Here is a 15,768-nt window from a genome sequence, read left to right on the forward strand (position 1 = left end):
GTGGCTTTTTAGTGGTCGATTGGAGATGAGAGTCTTGTGAACTTTTCTGCTTTGGGTGGTTTCGAACCTCAGATCTCAGACTTCAGAGGAGCTGGTTTACAGGTGCCCAGACCCAAACGTGTTCTTACCACAGCTCCGTCTTCTGCTCCATCAGAATCTGAAATTATCCAGAATTAGACCCCAGGGCCACCAGTTCAGAAGTGTCACCTTTAGAATGGCCTTCATGGTGGAGGTGTACACACTTGTAACCCGGGTACTTCGGGGCTGGAGGCAGGAAGGCTGAGAATCTGAGGCTGGCTGGGGCAAAGTTAGTGAGGCCCTGTCTGACTCAAAACCAAAAATACAAACAGGGCATGAGGGCTGAGGGAAAGGCTGCAGTGATCCTGAGTGCCTGCCTAGCAATCTCAAGGCCTTGGGTTCAAGTCTCAGTACTACTAAATAAGTAAGTAAAATGACCTTGGCCGTGCCTAAAAGCAAGTCTCAGGAACATTTGCTTTTCCAGGAATGAAAATATAAAACACAATATAAAATATGAAGGGCAGCCAATAAAATATGAAGGGCAGCCAGGTGTCGGTGGCTCATGCCTGTTAATCCTAGCTACTCATGAGGCTGAGATCTAAGGATCACAGTTCAAAACCAGCCCCAGCAGGAAAGTCCGTGAGACTCTTATCTCCAATAAACCACTAGAAAACCGGAAGTGGCACTGTGGCTCAAGCAGTACAGTACTCATCTTGAGCTGAAGAGCTGAGGGACAGCACCCAGGACCAGAGTTGAAGACCCATGACTGACAGAAAAAAAACTATGAAGGGCATGAGGTTTGGGGAAATGTAGGGGTGCAGGTGGAAGAGGAAGAGGCCATCAGGACGTGGGGGGTGTCAGGAAGGAACCAGGGCCTCTGGACAGGGGATGACAGCTAACCACTTCCTAGTGTCTCCCAGGAAGCACTTGGCACTACAAAGACTCCTTTTCCTCTCAGACTCTGACACCCCCAAACCAGGACTGGATTCCTCCTCAGCCAAGAGAAGAATCAGTCAGAGAAGGCTCCAGAAGAATACATTATAGGGGCTGGGAATGTGGCTCAGTGGTAGAGCGCTTGCCTTGCATGCATGAGGCCCTGGGTTCGATTCCTCAGCACCAGATAAGCAAAAAGAAAAAAAAAAAGCTGGAAGTGGTGCTGTGGCCCAAGTGGTAGAGCGCTAGCCTTGAGCTGAAGAGCTGAGGGACAGCGCCCAGGCCCAGAGTTCAGCCCCATGACCGGACCCCCCCCCCAAAAAAAAAGAAATTTAAAAAAAAGAATACATTATATTCTCGCTGTAGTGCTCCATAATGAGGAGTGTTTTCCCGGCCTGTGCCGGCTGTCTCCTTCCGCTCCATCCCTGGGGATCTCCATGTCTCCATCCCTGACCATGACCTCCTGACCTCTGGCCTCTTTCAGATCACGCTGGGCACTTGGAACTTATTTCCGGGCTCCTGGCAGATGTCTTTCCCTAAGGCTCCAAGAGGCTGCGTGGCTTTTCCTGTGCTCCTTTCCTCCCACTCTGTTCTGTTGGACAAAGTGCTGGCTGGAGCTGTTCCTCAAGTCAATATGTTCCCTGCTTGAAGATTCAGAGATGTCATTCCTATCAGACGCTCCCAGTTTCCAAGTCAAGAAATCCCACATCCTTCGGCGCACAGGCCCTGCAGGTGGGGCAGGGGCACTGGAAGTGAAGCAACACGTGGGCCCCCTGAATGCCAGGCTCTGCTCCCATGCGGACCACACGGCTCAGTAGAGCCGTAAAAGCAGCATGGATTCAGCGGCTAGGAGCAATCAAATCATTGGTATCTCTAGTCTTCTAGAAAGTTGCAGCTGTGAGATGGAATGGTATTTTCACCATTTAGACAAAATCTTGGGAGCATTTGCAAGCTACACCTTCCTAAATGAAGACACCAAAGCTCAGCTTTCTTGACTACTGTAGAGGCCGGATTGCACAGACAGTTTAAATCATGCCAGGCAGCACTCTTACTCAGTAACAGCTGCTCCTCTACTTTATTCTGTGAAGAGTGTGGAATACCAGGAATGATATGCCAAAATCCCTTCCTACACACACCTTTTTTAAACCCACTGGCAAAAAAAAATTTTATTCATTAAAATACCACTTCACTGTCTGGTTGGAATTCCTTAACATGTTGCTGCTCAGGGGAGACAGTCCTCCGTGAAAAAAAAATCTAACAGAAAAGGACAAAGGGAGGGCTGGATACCAGAAACTCATGCCTGTCATCCTAGCTACTCAGGAGGCTGAGATCTGAGGATCATGGTTCAAAGCCAGCCAATGCAGGAAAAGTCTGTGAGACCCTTATCTCCATTTAACCACCAAAAAAGTCAGAAGCTGTGGCTAAAGTACTAGAACATTAACCTTGAGTGAAGAAAGCTCAGGGACAGTGTCCAGGCCCCAAGTTCAAGCCCCACAACTGACAAGAAGAAGAAAAGGAGGAGGAGGAGGAGAAAAGGAGGAAGAGGAGTAGGAGGAGAAGGAGGAAGAGGAGTAGGAGGAGGAGGGAAAAATCACAGGCATCTTAACAGCTCAAGTTGTCTATGACACACGTGTTTTCATCAGAAAAGCAAGGAGCCTATATTCAATGGCGGCTACTTCCTCTAGACTCTCTTCTTGGCCCAGCCTTGTCCATCCCTGCAAATCTTTTTCCCATTTTCCCTCCCTAGGTGTTAACCTCTGCCTGATTGCCTTCCTATACCTAAGTCTTGGGGTACTTCCATTTGGAATTCAAGCCTTCAACCCAAATCCCACCTTTTTATCTTCCAAAAAATCCCAACAGTTCCCTCGCTCCCCCCATGTGGACATCAAAGGCTAGACATGATTAGAACTTAGTTGTATTTCATGGCCTCGTTGGAAGACTTTGAATCCAACAGACTTCTGAGCCAAATTGGTTTCCTTGGGTTGGAACACAAGAAATTGCCGGCACCCAGTGGCTCATGCCTGTAATTCTAGTTACTCAGGAGGCTGAGAGGTGAGGACTGAGGTTCAAAGCCAGTCAGGAAGGAAAGCCTGCCAGATTCTTATCTGTAATTAACATTTTTTTTAAGCCAGAGTACTAGCCATGAGTGAAAAGGCTCAGGGACAGCACCCTGGCTCTGAATTCAAGCTCTAGGACAAGTACCACCCTCCCCCCAAAAAAAAGTTGGTGTTGTGTTGGTCAAAACAGTCAACGAAGATCATTTCACATGGCTCTGCCTAACACAAATGAAACATCTCGAAAACCCTGACAAAGAACCATCCATCCACCTAGCTTTAGATAATCATTACGTTCACATCTTGGTTGGCCATCATGATGTAAACTAAAGACTCCTTATAACTCTCAGACAGGATTTCTTGATTTGCCTTTGCAATTCCTGTTACAGCTTTTGGTGCAATATTCAATCATTGTTACACATTGAATATTGTTTCCAATGTCCCAAACAATCTCACATTCACCTCTTTTTCTGTGTAGATCTCACAAGCACTAAGATTGTGCTAAGGGTTGTGCTAGTGCTGAAAAGGCTTGCTAATCCCAACTGTCATGCCTTCTGACAAGAAGGTCCTAACAGACTCAGTCTTGGATGGTGGGTCATCTATCTGTGTAGATGAGACGTGAACACATGGACTTCTTGGCAACAGCATAGAGAACAGGACAGATCACAGACACACTAATTCTGAGACAGATGTAGGCTTCGGCACCACCATGGCGTGTGCCTATTCTGCCCCACACCGGCAAACATTCAATACCCTTCCTGGCCTCCACTTCCTATTTTCCAACCCCACGACTGTAAAGCACCTTCAAGTTGTTCCTGTGTTTTCTACACCAAGCCAAAAATTCAAATGTATGTTTTTTTCTGAATCATAGACTTGGGATTTGCTTCAAATGGGTAGAGGGGGAAAAGAGGCCATTTCAAATCAAACTGAGGTTACTAGAACTTTCTGACTAAAGATTGCTGATGGATGATTTTTTTCCGATTCTAAAAGTTGTGAATTTCAAGTTTTGAAAAATATGAGCAGCTTGTCTCTAAAGGCTTGAAACAAAAATCCAGGCAGAGTACTCTATTGCCTTTGGAGATCTGAGAAATTAAAATATATATTTTTAAAAAGCATTATGCAATAAATATAGTTGGAATGAACACATTTATAGCTCAAGGAGTTTACAGAAACTATAAAAATGTTTTAAATCTTTTCATTAAAAAAACAAATTGCTTTATTTTTTTTTTTTTAGAAAAAATGATTCATAATTTCACCATCCATCCAACCAACTGTGAGCGCCTTCTCTTTGACGGTCAAATGAGGGACAGTGGGACATGGTGTGTGTGTGGGGGGGTGCTACTGTGCATAAACTGCTTAGGAAGAGGAAAGGAACAGCAGGTCTAGGAGGTAGGCCTCGGTGAAGGGCTGTGGGCAGGTTGGGACCGCAGAACAGCTCCTAGGCGGGGAACTCTGAACTGGCCACGAGCCTGACCTCACACTGCCTGACCTCACACTCCCATCTCTAAGAGTCTGAACTTTCTCCTGGAGGAAGGAAGAAGGAAATACTTCAAACAAACTCGTGTCTTTTCTAGACCATTCTTGCCAGCATCATAGGAAAAGGCTGGGAAGGGCGGGAGAGGGGAAGGAGGAGGATGGCTCCAACCTGACGGGGACAGGGAAGGGAGATGGCATTCGGGAAGAACAGAGGAAGGGGGGGCATGGCGGGCCACGATGTGGGAGAAGGGCCTCTCTGAGGACCAATCCCTGGTCTCTGGGTGCTTAGGATCATGTGTGCACACTTCCTGACAGGGAACCCTGTGGGAGAGGGACTTGATGATGCCCCTGACCTTTTCCTACCTGAATTGGGGAAGGGACTCATCTGTACTTCTGGGGGACCGGTTCTGTCTTCTGAACAAGGCTGCAAGCTCCCTAAAAGTCAGGGAGCTGGACCTCCCCAGAGGTTAAGGGACCATCATGACGGATTGTCAGATGAATGAAGACATGAACAATGATTCCTTCACAATCATTCATTCAAAAATAGCTTGTGTTCATGAGGTGGTTCCTCAACACTGTAGAGGAGCCTAGAAAACTGTGTGTGTGTGTGTGTGTGTGTGTGTGTGTGTGTGTGTGTACAGAACTTTCCTCCAACTCCTCCATCAAGGGTTCATGAGGTGGCTCTGTAGAGGAGCCTAGAAAACTCTGTGTGTGTGTGTGTGTGTGTGTGTGTGTGTGTGTGTGTGTGTGTGTGTGTGTGTGTGTGTGTGTGTGTGTGTGTGTGTGTACAGAACTTTCCTCCAACTCCTCCATCAAGGGTTCATGAGGTGGCTCCTCAACACTGTAGAGGAGCCTAGAAAACTCTGTGTGTGTGTGTGTGTGTGTGTGTGTGTGTGTGTGTGTGTGTGTGCAGAACTTTCCTCCAACTCCTCCATCAAGGCCCGAGCCTGGCACTTGTGATTTTTCCTTCCTTGGATATTGTCTACCCTCGCATTTACCCTGCTTCCTCTCCCTACCCAACCCCCCAGTCTCGGCTTCTGTTCTTTCTGGAAGAATCACTCTTGTTCCCAGGGAAACATGGCAGAGTTCTGACTGTCCTCCAATGGAGCCCCGATCTTGTTCCCACACCCCTGCCGGAGGCGGCTGCCCACGCCAACCCACGCCTCACCCGTGGGCGTCTGCAGCTGCAGAGGTGCGGGCTGGCTGACAGCTTTCTGCCACTGCTTTAATGATGGCTCCCAGCGCAGAGTTCTAGTCTTCCTCCCACACGTAGGCAAAACCTTATTCAGGGGCTCACGTCTCTTACGTGGTGAAATCTGGCTATACGGGCGAGGCCTCTGAACACAGCCTTGCACCTCCCGAGACAGGATACAAAGAGACAAGGCGTGATTGCATCTCAAGCGCCGCCCCTCGGACCCTTCAGGGCAAAACAGGTGTGTGTTTGTAACAGAGGTGGGCGCAGAGGTTTCCTGGGCGCCCCTCTTGCTCAGGAAGAACTTTCCCTCTAAACACGCAGGACTCTCCTGCACTCACCGGGGTGCATGGTATTCCTATTTTGCTGCCTAGCTAGATGCAATCTCCCATTAGACGTAAACACGTTCTTCACACCAGAGGTTCCCTGCTATCAGTGCTGCTGCAGCTGGAGGCCCTGGGCGCTAAGATCTGCTCCACTGGATTGTGTAGCGGCCACCAGGGAAGAGCAGTTAGTCCTGTCCTCTCAGCCGCTCACTCTGATGGCTCCCTTCCCTGGGTGGGCCCCTTCCCACTTGGATCAATCCGGAAGTGATACATGACTGTCGGTGCAGTTCTTCCAGCGCCAAAGGCCTGCGAAGGTCTTGCTGCCTGGGCTCAGAGCCCTGCTCACCCACTCCCCACACCTGGTCTGGCCACTCTCACCTTGCTTCACTATCAGACTCTGTATCTTCAGCTTCCAGAAGGCTTTCTGCGTTTCCTACGTCTTCCAACACATCACGAGCAGCAGACAATCCAAGGATACGAAGCTAAGTTTTGGGGGGGAACCTGTGGGTGGCTTACCTTCTACCTCTGCTCTGAGTGTGCTCCCCCCGCATATCTTTGTGAGGGGAAAAGGGAGTATCCCGTGAAATGTGGGGTACAAAGCCATCTTGTTAGTGCAACAGGGTTGCACACCCAGCCAAATAGTCATTATTCCAGTGAACCTGGTAAACTCATCCTTATTCAAACTTCTGGACACTTGGTCCTTCAGATAAGCACATGGCATTTAATTTTCTTTTTAAAGTTCTGTATGTTTCAGTATGTAAATCTTAAGAAGTATATCAGGGGAGAAAAGAATGGAAGACAACTATAGGATGGATAAGGGTTTCATTGGGAATGATAAGTGGATAGTGGATAGTGATGATGGTTGTTGCAATAAAACACCATTGAATTATACACTTAAAGGAGTTAAAATCAGTGAGGCTAGGATGTGAGGATCATGGTTCATAGACAGCCCGGGCAGCAAGAAAGTCCATGACACTCATCTCCAATGAAGCACCAAAAAAGCCAGAAGAAGAGCTGTGGTTCAAGTGGTAGAACACTAGCCTTGGGAAAAGAAGCTCAGGGACAGCACCAGTGCCTTGAGTTCAAGCCCCAGTATCAGCACACAAAAAAGAATGGTTAAAGTCAAACTGAAGCGGTAGAGACCTGGGTTTGAAACCAAGGCTCTGTGTACAAATCCGAGTACTGCCCCAAACAAAGTAGCTACAGTGGTTTTATTTTCCCAATAGTATACCACACACAGTATACCACCGAGGAAAACAAAAGAGTCACTAAGGACCAAGCCCTGTCCTTCAGCTTCCCCTCACCCCCACCCCACCACGTCCAAAGTGTGGACTACTAATTAAAAATAACAAACCCAAAGATAATAATCAAACATTTACAGGTCCCTCAACAGCTAGTAAAAACCCCTCCCATAGTAATCATTGTTTAGCCATTTGACCCCTGAGGGGAAAAGGCCCTACACAGTTAGGGAAGTTGAATTTTATCTCTGGTTCTAAGATAAACAAATTGAGACTAAAGATTTAGGGACTGAACTGCAGAGTTGAGCTGAGAAATTCCTCCAGCTTGTTAATTGGTCCTAACAATTAGTTCCTTTCCTCCAGGGAGAACTGTCACACCAGCCAGGGGGAGGAGTTCCCACCAGCAGCTGTCCTCTGGACGGGAGAGTTAAGAGATGGGCAGGGGGCAGGGCCCTGAGTTCTCAGTCAAAGCCCCACCCTGTGGGCAGCTGCTCCCCAGCCAATGCTTCCAGACAACATGTCAGCTGGGATTCATCTATAAAAACAGAGAGGACACGCAAGTGGAACAGTGGCTCAAAGTGGTACGAGTGCTAGCTTTGAGTGCTTAGGCCCTGAGTTCAAGTACCAGGACGGCACAAAAATATAAAAATGGCAAGGACAGCAGCAGACCTGGAACTTCCATAGGTTAGTTTACGGCCACATACAGAGGAAGGATGTCAGGAACCTTGAGGGAGGGGAACAAAGGATGCACCATCCCCCTATAAGGTCAGCGCCCCGTGCTTGAGGGGGGACATGGCACTGCCATTCCCACAAGGTTCCCCCCGCCCAGGCCTCCCTGGAGGTGGAGGTTCAAACTTAAGTTCTCAGCCTCCTGGAGAAATACCAGGGTTACCTGAAACTAGCTGTCTCCAAACCGTGTCCTGTCTGGGAAAAGTTCTAACTACAGGCATCGGCCTCGCCCTCTTTTTTTCTACAATAGTTACAAGATGGAAGATTGTCTCCCCTGTGGGGGTTGTGCGATGTAAAAGCAGCCCTCCTTTTTTTTTTTTTGTCGGTCGTGGGGCTTGAACTCTGGGCCTGGGTGCTGTCCCTCAGCTCTTCAACTCAAGGCGAGCGCTCTACCACTTGAGCTACAGCGCCACTTCCGGTTTTCTGGTGGTCTATTGGAGATAGGAGTCTCACAGTCTCTCCTGCCCGGGCTGGCTTTGAACCACGATCCTCAGATCTCAGCCTCCTGAGTAGCTAGGATTACAGGCATGAGCCACCAGCGCCCGGCAAAGCAGCCCTCCTTATAGGCCAATCTCCACAGTTCATGGCCATGACGTGGGCATGGACCAGGACGTGAGGAGCTCTGGGATGGGATGGTGAGCTCTCTAAGTCCCGAGTGACCTTTCATGAAAAGCACTCCATTTATTCCTCCCAAGGCCCTTGGCAGGAAGACACTCCCCACCAGGGGGGCCAGGATTACCACTGTCCCCAGGCCTCTCGACTGTGGGTAAAATTAGGCACTGCATCCATTAGCCCGCTACCCACGTCATCGAGAGCCACCAGCATCTGTTGACAGATCGCATGCCCGGCATATCACTGAAATGGCAAGAGCAGAGAAGGCAGCCCACAATAGAAACAATGGCATCCCGTCCCTGCCGGTCGGGCAGTGCCTCACTGGACAGAAATAGAGGCCCCGGGCCTGGCCGCTCTGACCTCCAGCTTCCCTAGGATTCCTCTGAAGGGGGCAGGTTCCATACCAAAAGTGGAAAGAGAATTCTCCCTGATCTGATGAGGTCCACAGCCTCATGAAGTTTGGGGCTCCCTCCCCCCCCCCCCCGCCCCTGCCCTCTCTACAACTCTCCATCTAAAAAGAAAAACAAGAGTTCTTACTTTAAACCTGACAGCATTATTTTGAACTGGAATCAGGTAGTACGACTCTTTTCTAAAATAACATACTTCAAGCCCTATAGGACTATAATAATACAATTACGAGGAGATTCCAAACCTAGAAACCACTACAACAAAACCAGTGTATCCAAACACAAATACAGCAAAATTAAATACAGCAATATGAATATATATATATATATATATATATATATATATATCAATGTGGCCTTGGAAAACTACCCACAATTAAATTACTTTTTAAAAATCAACAGAAACCTCTGGGGTCAAACCTTCTAGAAACAATAGGCCATCTACTTGCCCTATTCTTGAGCAATTTTTACTGTTTCTCATAAGAAAAAAAAATCTTTGGAATGAAGACATGGGACTTGAGGGTTTTTTTTTTAAGCCATGAAAAGATATAATAACCAAACTTATTGGGAATTCTTTTTTAAAGAAAGCAACATACTCAATGCTAAAAGTGAAAGTCACTTTTTAACTTCTTGCAGACTGAACATACTACGCATAAACACATCCAAGTGACACAGGAAAATTCCCAGGACGTGTTTCCAAACAATCCTTTATAGGTTTGGGGTGGTACAGAGGCTCAAGTGGTAGAGCTAGCAAGTGCGAGGTCCTAAGTTCAAATCCCAGTACTGTAAATAAATAAATAAATAAACTACAACAAAAATTGTAAAAATGTTTGAACAATAAGTTGAAATAAAGTTGAGTTTTCATAGACTCAACTTCTATCACCATCAACATCTTGTTTCCAAGAAAGATAGAGATGGCCAAAGCTGTACTAAGAAACTAACAGAGACCAAAATACACCTTAGTTATAGGGTGTTTTTAAAGAAATAATAAAGGCAAATGGTAGTATTAGGAAAGTAGACAAGAGAAATCCTGATAGGAGAGTAGTGCAGGGGACTGGGTCAGAATGTTGAAAAGGGTGACCTGGATCAAGAGGCACTGTATTCGTTTGTTAAATGGCAACTCCTTTGTATAACTACTTAAAGACAATGTAAAAATGTCTAAAGTAGTGCTTGGTTATTGGGTGATTATCCAAGCACTAGACCTCACTCCTCCTGGCTACCAAGGGCTCAGCCTGGGATACGGCCGTTTCCTAGGAACTTGCACAAGTTCACGCATTGGGTCACCTGTGCTCTCCAGACTTCCTCCCAAGACTAGCCACCACCCCCCACCCCGAGCTAGGGAAAGCCGGGGCGCCGGGCTCCTGGAGGCTGGAGGGACGGTGGGGGGGGGGGGGGGGTTGCCGGACCCCTGCCGTGGCCCTGCTGCCCAGCGCGGGCTGGCCTGTCCGTGCGTCCTGCCTGACCGTCCAGCGAACAGGTGGAACGCCGGCTCGGCCAAGACGATGGAGATGAGGGTTTGCCACAGCGGAATGTTCCAGCGGGCCCCGCGAGGGCTGGGCCGGGGGCCTGCGAGGCCGGCCGCGCCCTCCTCCCCGCGCTCCTCCTGGCGCTGACCTCAGGGAACTATAAATAGCGTGTGGAAACCCGCGATACTCGACCAGCGGCTGTCCAGGGTCCCGCCGCCCCTCGGAGAGCAGAAAAGCCCCTGACTGGGCGACCCGGAGCGCCAGAGACGCTCACCGTCGGGGAGGGGAGGGCGGGGTCGTCCCCAGCCCGGCAGTCAGGGTCACAGTTTCAGGGGTCTGGGGGCTTAAGCCTCGCGCAGGGAAGCCCTCCCCTCACACTCCTGTTCCTTGGGTAACTGTGTTACACACGCACGCGCGCGTGTCTCGTGCGCCCTGGCCGTGCGCCCTCCCCACGAGGCTCGGGCTGTCTGCACCAGACGCCCCCACCGGCTGTTTCCCCGCGCGCCCCCGCCGTGCGCCACCCACCCGGCTGTCCCCTCTTGTGCCCCGGCCGTGCGCCCCCCTCCGGCTGCTCCCCACCCGAGGTCCCCGTCCGTGTGCGCCCCTCCCCCACTGACTCCCTCCCGCCCCAGCCGTGCGCCCTCCCCACGGGGCTCCGGCCGCCTGCACCGGGCGCCACCCACCCGGCTGTCCCCTCTTGTGCCCCGGCCGTGCGCCCCTCCACTCGGGGCTCACGCCGTCTCCATCGTGGGCCCCCCACGGCTGTCCCCCCCCACGCGCTCCGGCCATGCGTCCCCCCGGCTGTACACCCCCCCCCGCGCGCCCCGGCCGTGCGTCCCTCCCCACGGGGCTCACACCGCCTGCACCAGGCGACCCCCCCCGGCTGTCCCCTCGCGCGCCTCGGCCATGTGCCTTCCGGCTGTCCCCCCCCCCCGCGCGCCCTGGCCGTGCGGCCCCCTCCCGGCTATCCGCCCCCCGCGCGCCCTGGCCGTGCGGCCCCCTGGCTGTCCCCCCCGCGCGCCCTGGCCGTACGCCCCCTCCCGGCTGTCCGCCCCCCGCGCTCCCCGGGTCGGCGCGAACTCGCGGCGGGCGGCTGACCTTGCGCTGCTGCTTCTCCCAGGCCGGGTCCAGGAGCAGGTCGCGGTCCCACTCCTCCTCCTGGATCATGTACTCGTCCTCGTCGTACACATAGTTGTACTGCACGCCGGGCTCGATCTGGTTCATGGTGCCGGTGGCCGTGCGGGGCTGCGGCGGGAGTGGACGGACGGCGTGCGCGGATGGGAGGCGGGAGGCGCGCGGCGGGCGGGCGGAGGTGCGGCGGGGCCGGCGGGCGGGTGACCTTCGCGGTCTGCTGCTCCGGGGAGACCGGTGGGGGTGCTGGCACTCGGGGAAGCTCCAGCTCGAGACCCGGCGGCTGTGCGCCGCTTAATACCCCCGCTGCGCATCACGTGCCGCCGGCCACGCCCCCGCCAGCTGGCTACGCCCCGACACGCCCGAATCCACGCAAGGCACGCCCCCTAGCGGCCAGGCCACGCCCCGGACACACCCTCCTCCCCGTGGGCCACGCCCCAGTCGCGCCCGGATCCGAGCAGGCCGCGCCCCTGGCGCCCAGGCCACGCCCCAGACGCACCTAAGTCCGGCTCCGTGGTCCTCGCGGTCCCGAGGCTAGGCACAGAGGTGGCCAGCGCCCATCGAAGCGTTCGAGACTCGCGTGCACCCATTCTTTTCCCTGTGGGCGACCTCCTGGGGCGGGGGAAGGTGGGGAGGGGACGCCTACGGGGCCTGGGTCCGGCACCTGCTTTGCATATCATTTGCATACTCTCCTTTTCCTTGTGTCCCCATCTTTCCATTGGAAGCGCCCTTCCTCTTCTCCCTCCCCTTGTGTCTCTCCCTCGCTCTCCTTCCCCCCGCCCCTCCCCCTCCCCCCCGCCCCACCCCCTCCCCCCTCGCCCCACCCCCTCCCCCCCCCCCCCCCGCCCCAGCCCCGCCTCACCTTTCCATCTGGCCCAACTGCAACGTGTGGGACCTGAGTCCCTGCACCCGGGCTACTGCGGCTGCGCCAGGCCAGGCACAGGCCCTGGCACTGGTCCAGCAGCGGTGCATTAACGCCCAGGATCCCAGGGCCTCAGGGTCCCGGGACACAGGCCCTGGCCCTGGCCCAACAGCGGTACGTTAACCCCCAGGCCTAGGATCCCAGGGCTCTGGGCACAGGCCCTGGCCCAGCAGCTGTGCATTAACCCCCCCCCCCCCCCCAGAATCCCAGGGCCCCAGGGTCCTGGGGCACAGGCGCATTCACGGCCCAGTGCCTAGGACCCCAGCTACACAGAGGGGCTGCAGGGAGCCTGGTTCCCATTAAGTTTTTTTGTTTTTTGTTTTTGTCAGTCACGGGGCCTGAACTCTGGGCCTGAGCACTGTCCCTCAGCTCTTCAGCTCAAGGCTAGCACTCTACCACTTGAGCCACAGTGCCACTTCCAGATTTTTCTGCTTATATGGTGCTGAGGAATCGAACCCAGGGCCTCATGCATGCAAGGCAGGCGCTCTACCACTGAGCCACCTTCCCAGCCCCCCCATTAAGTTTATATGAATGGAATAAAAATTGCCAGCAGGCGCTACAGGATTGTTTGTGGTTCCCTGGCTACCAATTTGGCGACCAATTGTTGAAAGTGTGCCTGGAATTATTCCTTTATTGTTTTGGTTAAAGACTTTGACAACTAGCAAATACATGGCGTAAATGAGGAGGGAGGTTTGAGGGGGGAGGAGGTTGTTGTGCTTCTACTGGGACTTGAACTCAGGTCTTGGTGCTTTTATTTGGCTTTGTGTGTGTGTGTGTGTGTGTGTGTGTGCCAGTCCTAAAACTTGAACACAGGACCTGGGCACTGTCCTTTAGCTTTTTTCTTTCTTCTTTTGCCAGTCATGGTGCTTGAACGCTGGGCCTGGGCGCTGTCCCTCAGATCTTCAGCTCAAGGCTAGCACTCTACCACTTGAGTCACAGTGCCACTTCCAGCTTTTTCTGCTTATGTGGTGCTGAGGAATCGAACCCAGGGCCTCATGCATGTGAGACAAGCACTCTACCACTGAGTCATCTTCCCAGCCCTGTCCCATAGCTTTTTAAAGCTCAAAGCTGGCATTCATATCTCTTGAGCCATAGCTCCACTTTGAGCTTTTTGTGGTTAATTGGAGGCAAGAGTCTCATGGATTTTCCTGCCTGGGTTGGCTTTGAACCTCGATCCTCAGATCTCAGCCTCCTGAGAACTAAAGTTTGGGGGGTGATAGATGGATTCATTCTCATTTGCCATGGTAGTTTCACAGGTGTACAAATGTATTAGAACTTAGCAGATTGTACATTTTAAATACTCATGGTTCATTTTATGCCAATTATAGCTCACCAAAGCTGTTTAAAAATTAACTGTGTGTTTCTCTGTGATCTGAACAATTTGGACTGGCTCAGCACCTACAGATGGTGGTTCTTTCAGAGTTATCTCACAAATTTCAAAGTTTAATATTCTGCCCCTGTTTGGAGCTGTCAAAGGCCTTTGCTTCCCAGAAGTGACTCACCTCCCTCTTCCAAAACCTTTTTTTTGGGGGGGTGGGTGCCTTGAACTCTGGGCCTGAGCTCTGTCCCTCAGCTCTTCAGCTCATAGGCAAGCACTCTACCCCTTGAGCCACAGTGCCACTTCTGGTGATTAATTGGAGATGAGAGTCTTAGACTTTCCTGCCTGGGTTGGCTTTGAACTGTGATCCTCAGATCTCAGCCTCCTGAGTAGCTGGGATTCTTTTTTTTTTTTTTAATTTTATTTTATTTTATTTGTGAACATACTGTACAGAGGGGTTACAATTACATGGGCAAGATAATGCATACATTTCTTACCAAGCATTGCAGCCTCCTCCTTTGGTTTACCCGTCACATCTCTTCCCTAGCTGGGATTCTTTTGTAGATAGATTCTCAGGATTTTCCCTCGGCCAACTTCAAGCCACAACCTTCCCATTTTTGCCTTCCATGGACCATCACCCTCCAGACTCCTCAGCCTTTGGACCTGGACTTGAACCAGAGACTCTCTAGGGAATTTCCAGGCCTTCAGTTCACATGTGTGCTGTAGGTTTCCACAGAGGAGGAACTGCATTGGTATTAAACCTCCCCGGACACATGGTACGGTGGATTGCCATTGTCTCTGGCCGGCATTATCGGGCGAGTGAAGAGCCCTGTGTACAGAATTGCTCCTTGCACTGGCTCTAGACATCTGGCATGGTGGACATCCAGGAAAGGAGCTGGTCCGTCCCCCGGGCGCCCAGCCTCACAACGTGATTGGACTGAAGTAAATATACTCCAGCCTCCATTGAGAGACCTTCTTTCTTGACCTTGCACCAGTGTGCCAAATTTGGAATGCCCAGGGACTCACACTCTTGCTTGACTTGTCTGCTCCACACAGGTGCTTTTCTGACCAGGCTGGCTTCGAGCCACGATCTTCAGATCCTCAGATCTCAGCCTCCTGAGTAACTAGGATTACAGATGTGAGCCACTGGCTTACCAGCAAGTTCTGCTTTTTAAATCTACATTTTGGATGTGACAAATGTCCTTGTGTGAAGAGCCAATTAAGGAAGCTAAGGGACATCTCCAAATTCAGATGTCAATCACGTAGAAACAAAGGCAAAAGCAATTTATTTTGTTTAAGAACATTCCATCCATCCATAAAATGTTTGTATTTGGGGAAAAAAAATCCCAGATTATCCAACCAACCGCAGAGACCTGATAGAAAGAGGAGGTAATTGCCACCACTTAGTTTATACAATTTGTACCATTTTTTTTTTACTGTGAACATGATACATTTATAATAAATGCTGTCGTTTATTGTTCCAGCTGTGTTCCTGCCAGAGAGGAGAACAATACACATCAGCAATTGAACATCACCTCTATTAATGCAATTTAAGTGTTCACATGCCTACCACAGCTCCTATTGAATTTGCTAGTCAGTTAAAACACCTAAGTCTTTTTTTTTCTTTCACAGAACCAAAAAGCAAAAGATACCATTCAAACCAATTATTGTTACTTCCTCTTCAGAACAGACTTACAACCACAGGAAATCTTTGGCATTTTCAATACTCATTCCTGCCCCTTCGCTTTCCTATTGATGATGTTTACCATTTCTTGAGTTGCCTCTAGGTTCCAAGCCCCTCAAAAAACAAGAAAACACAGATAGGTTGGTGTGTGGTACGAGCCATTCACTGTGCGGGGAGGTATTGCGATTTGTGTTTGATAAATGCACTTTGAAAGCATGATATTTCTCCCTAACTCTACAACCAAGCCGTGTTAGCCAAGACT

General features: G+C 51.1%; 1 protein-coding gene across 1 annotated transcript in view; it reads right to left on the minus strand.

The window, feature by feature from the left end:
- Actn2 (actinin alpha 2) overlaps positions 1-11,706 on the minus strand; it is a 52,657-nt gene extending 40,951 nt beyond the window's left edge. Inside the window, exon 1 of the mRNA XM_042686066.1 lies at positions 11,550-11,706. Within this exon, the coding sequence (XP_042542000.1) occupies positions 11,550-11,675 (126 nt within the window). The 5' untranslated portion in view covers positions 11,676-11,706. The remainder of the gene's footprint in view (positions 1-11,549) is intronic.
- Between the last annotated feature and the right edge of the window lie 4,062 nt (positions 11,707-15,768).

Source organism: Dipodomys spectabilis, unplaced genomic scaffold (genome assembly GCF_019054845.1).
Source record: "Dipodomys spectabilis isolate Male_0828 unplaced genomic scaffold, ASM1905484v1 ptg000096l, whole genome shotgun sequence".
NCBI lineage: Eukaryota > Metazoa > Chordata > Mammalia > Rodentia > Heteromyidae > Dipodomys > Dipodomys spectabilis.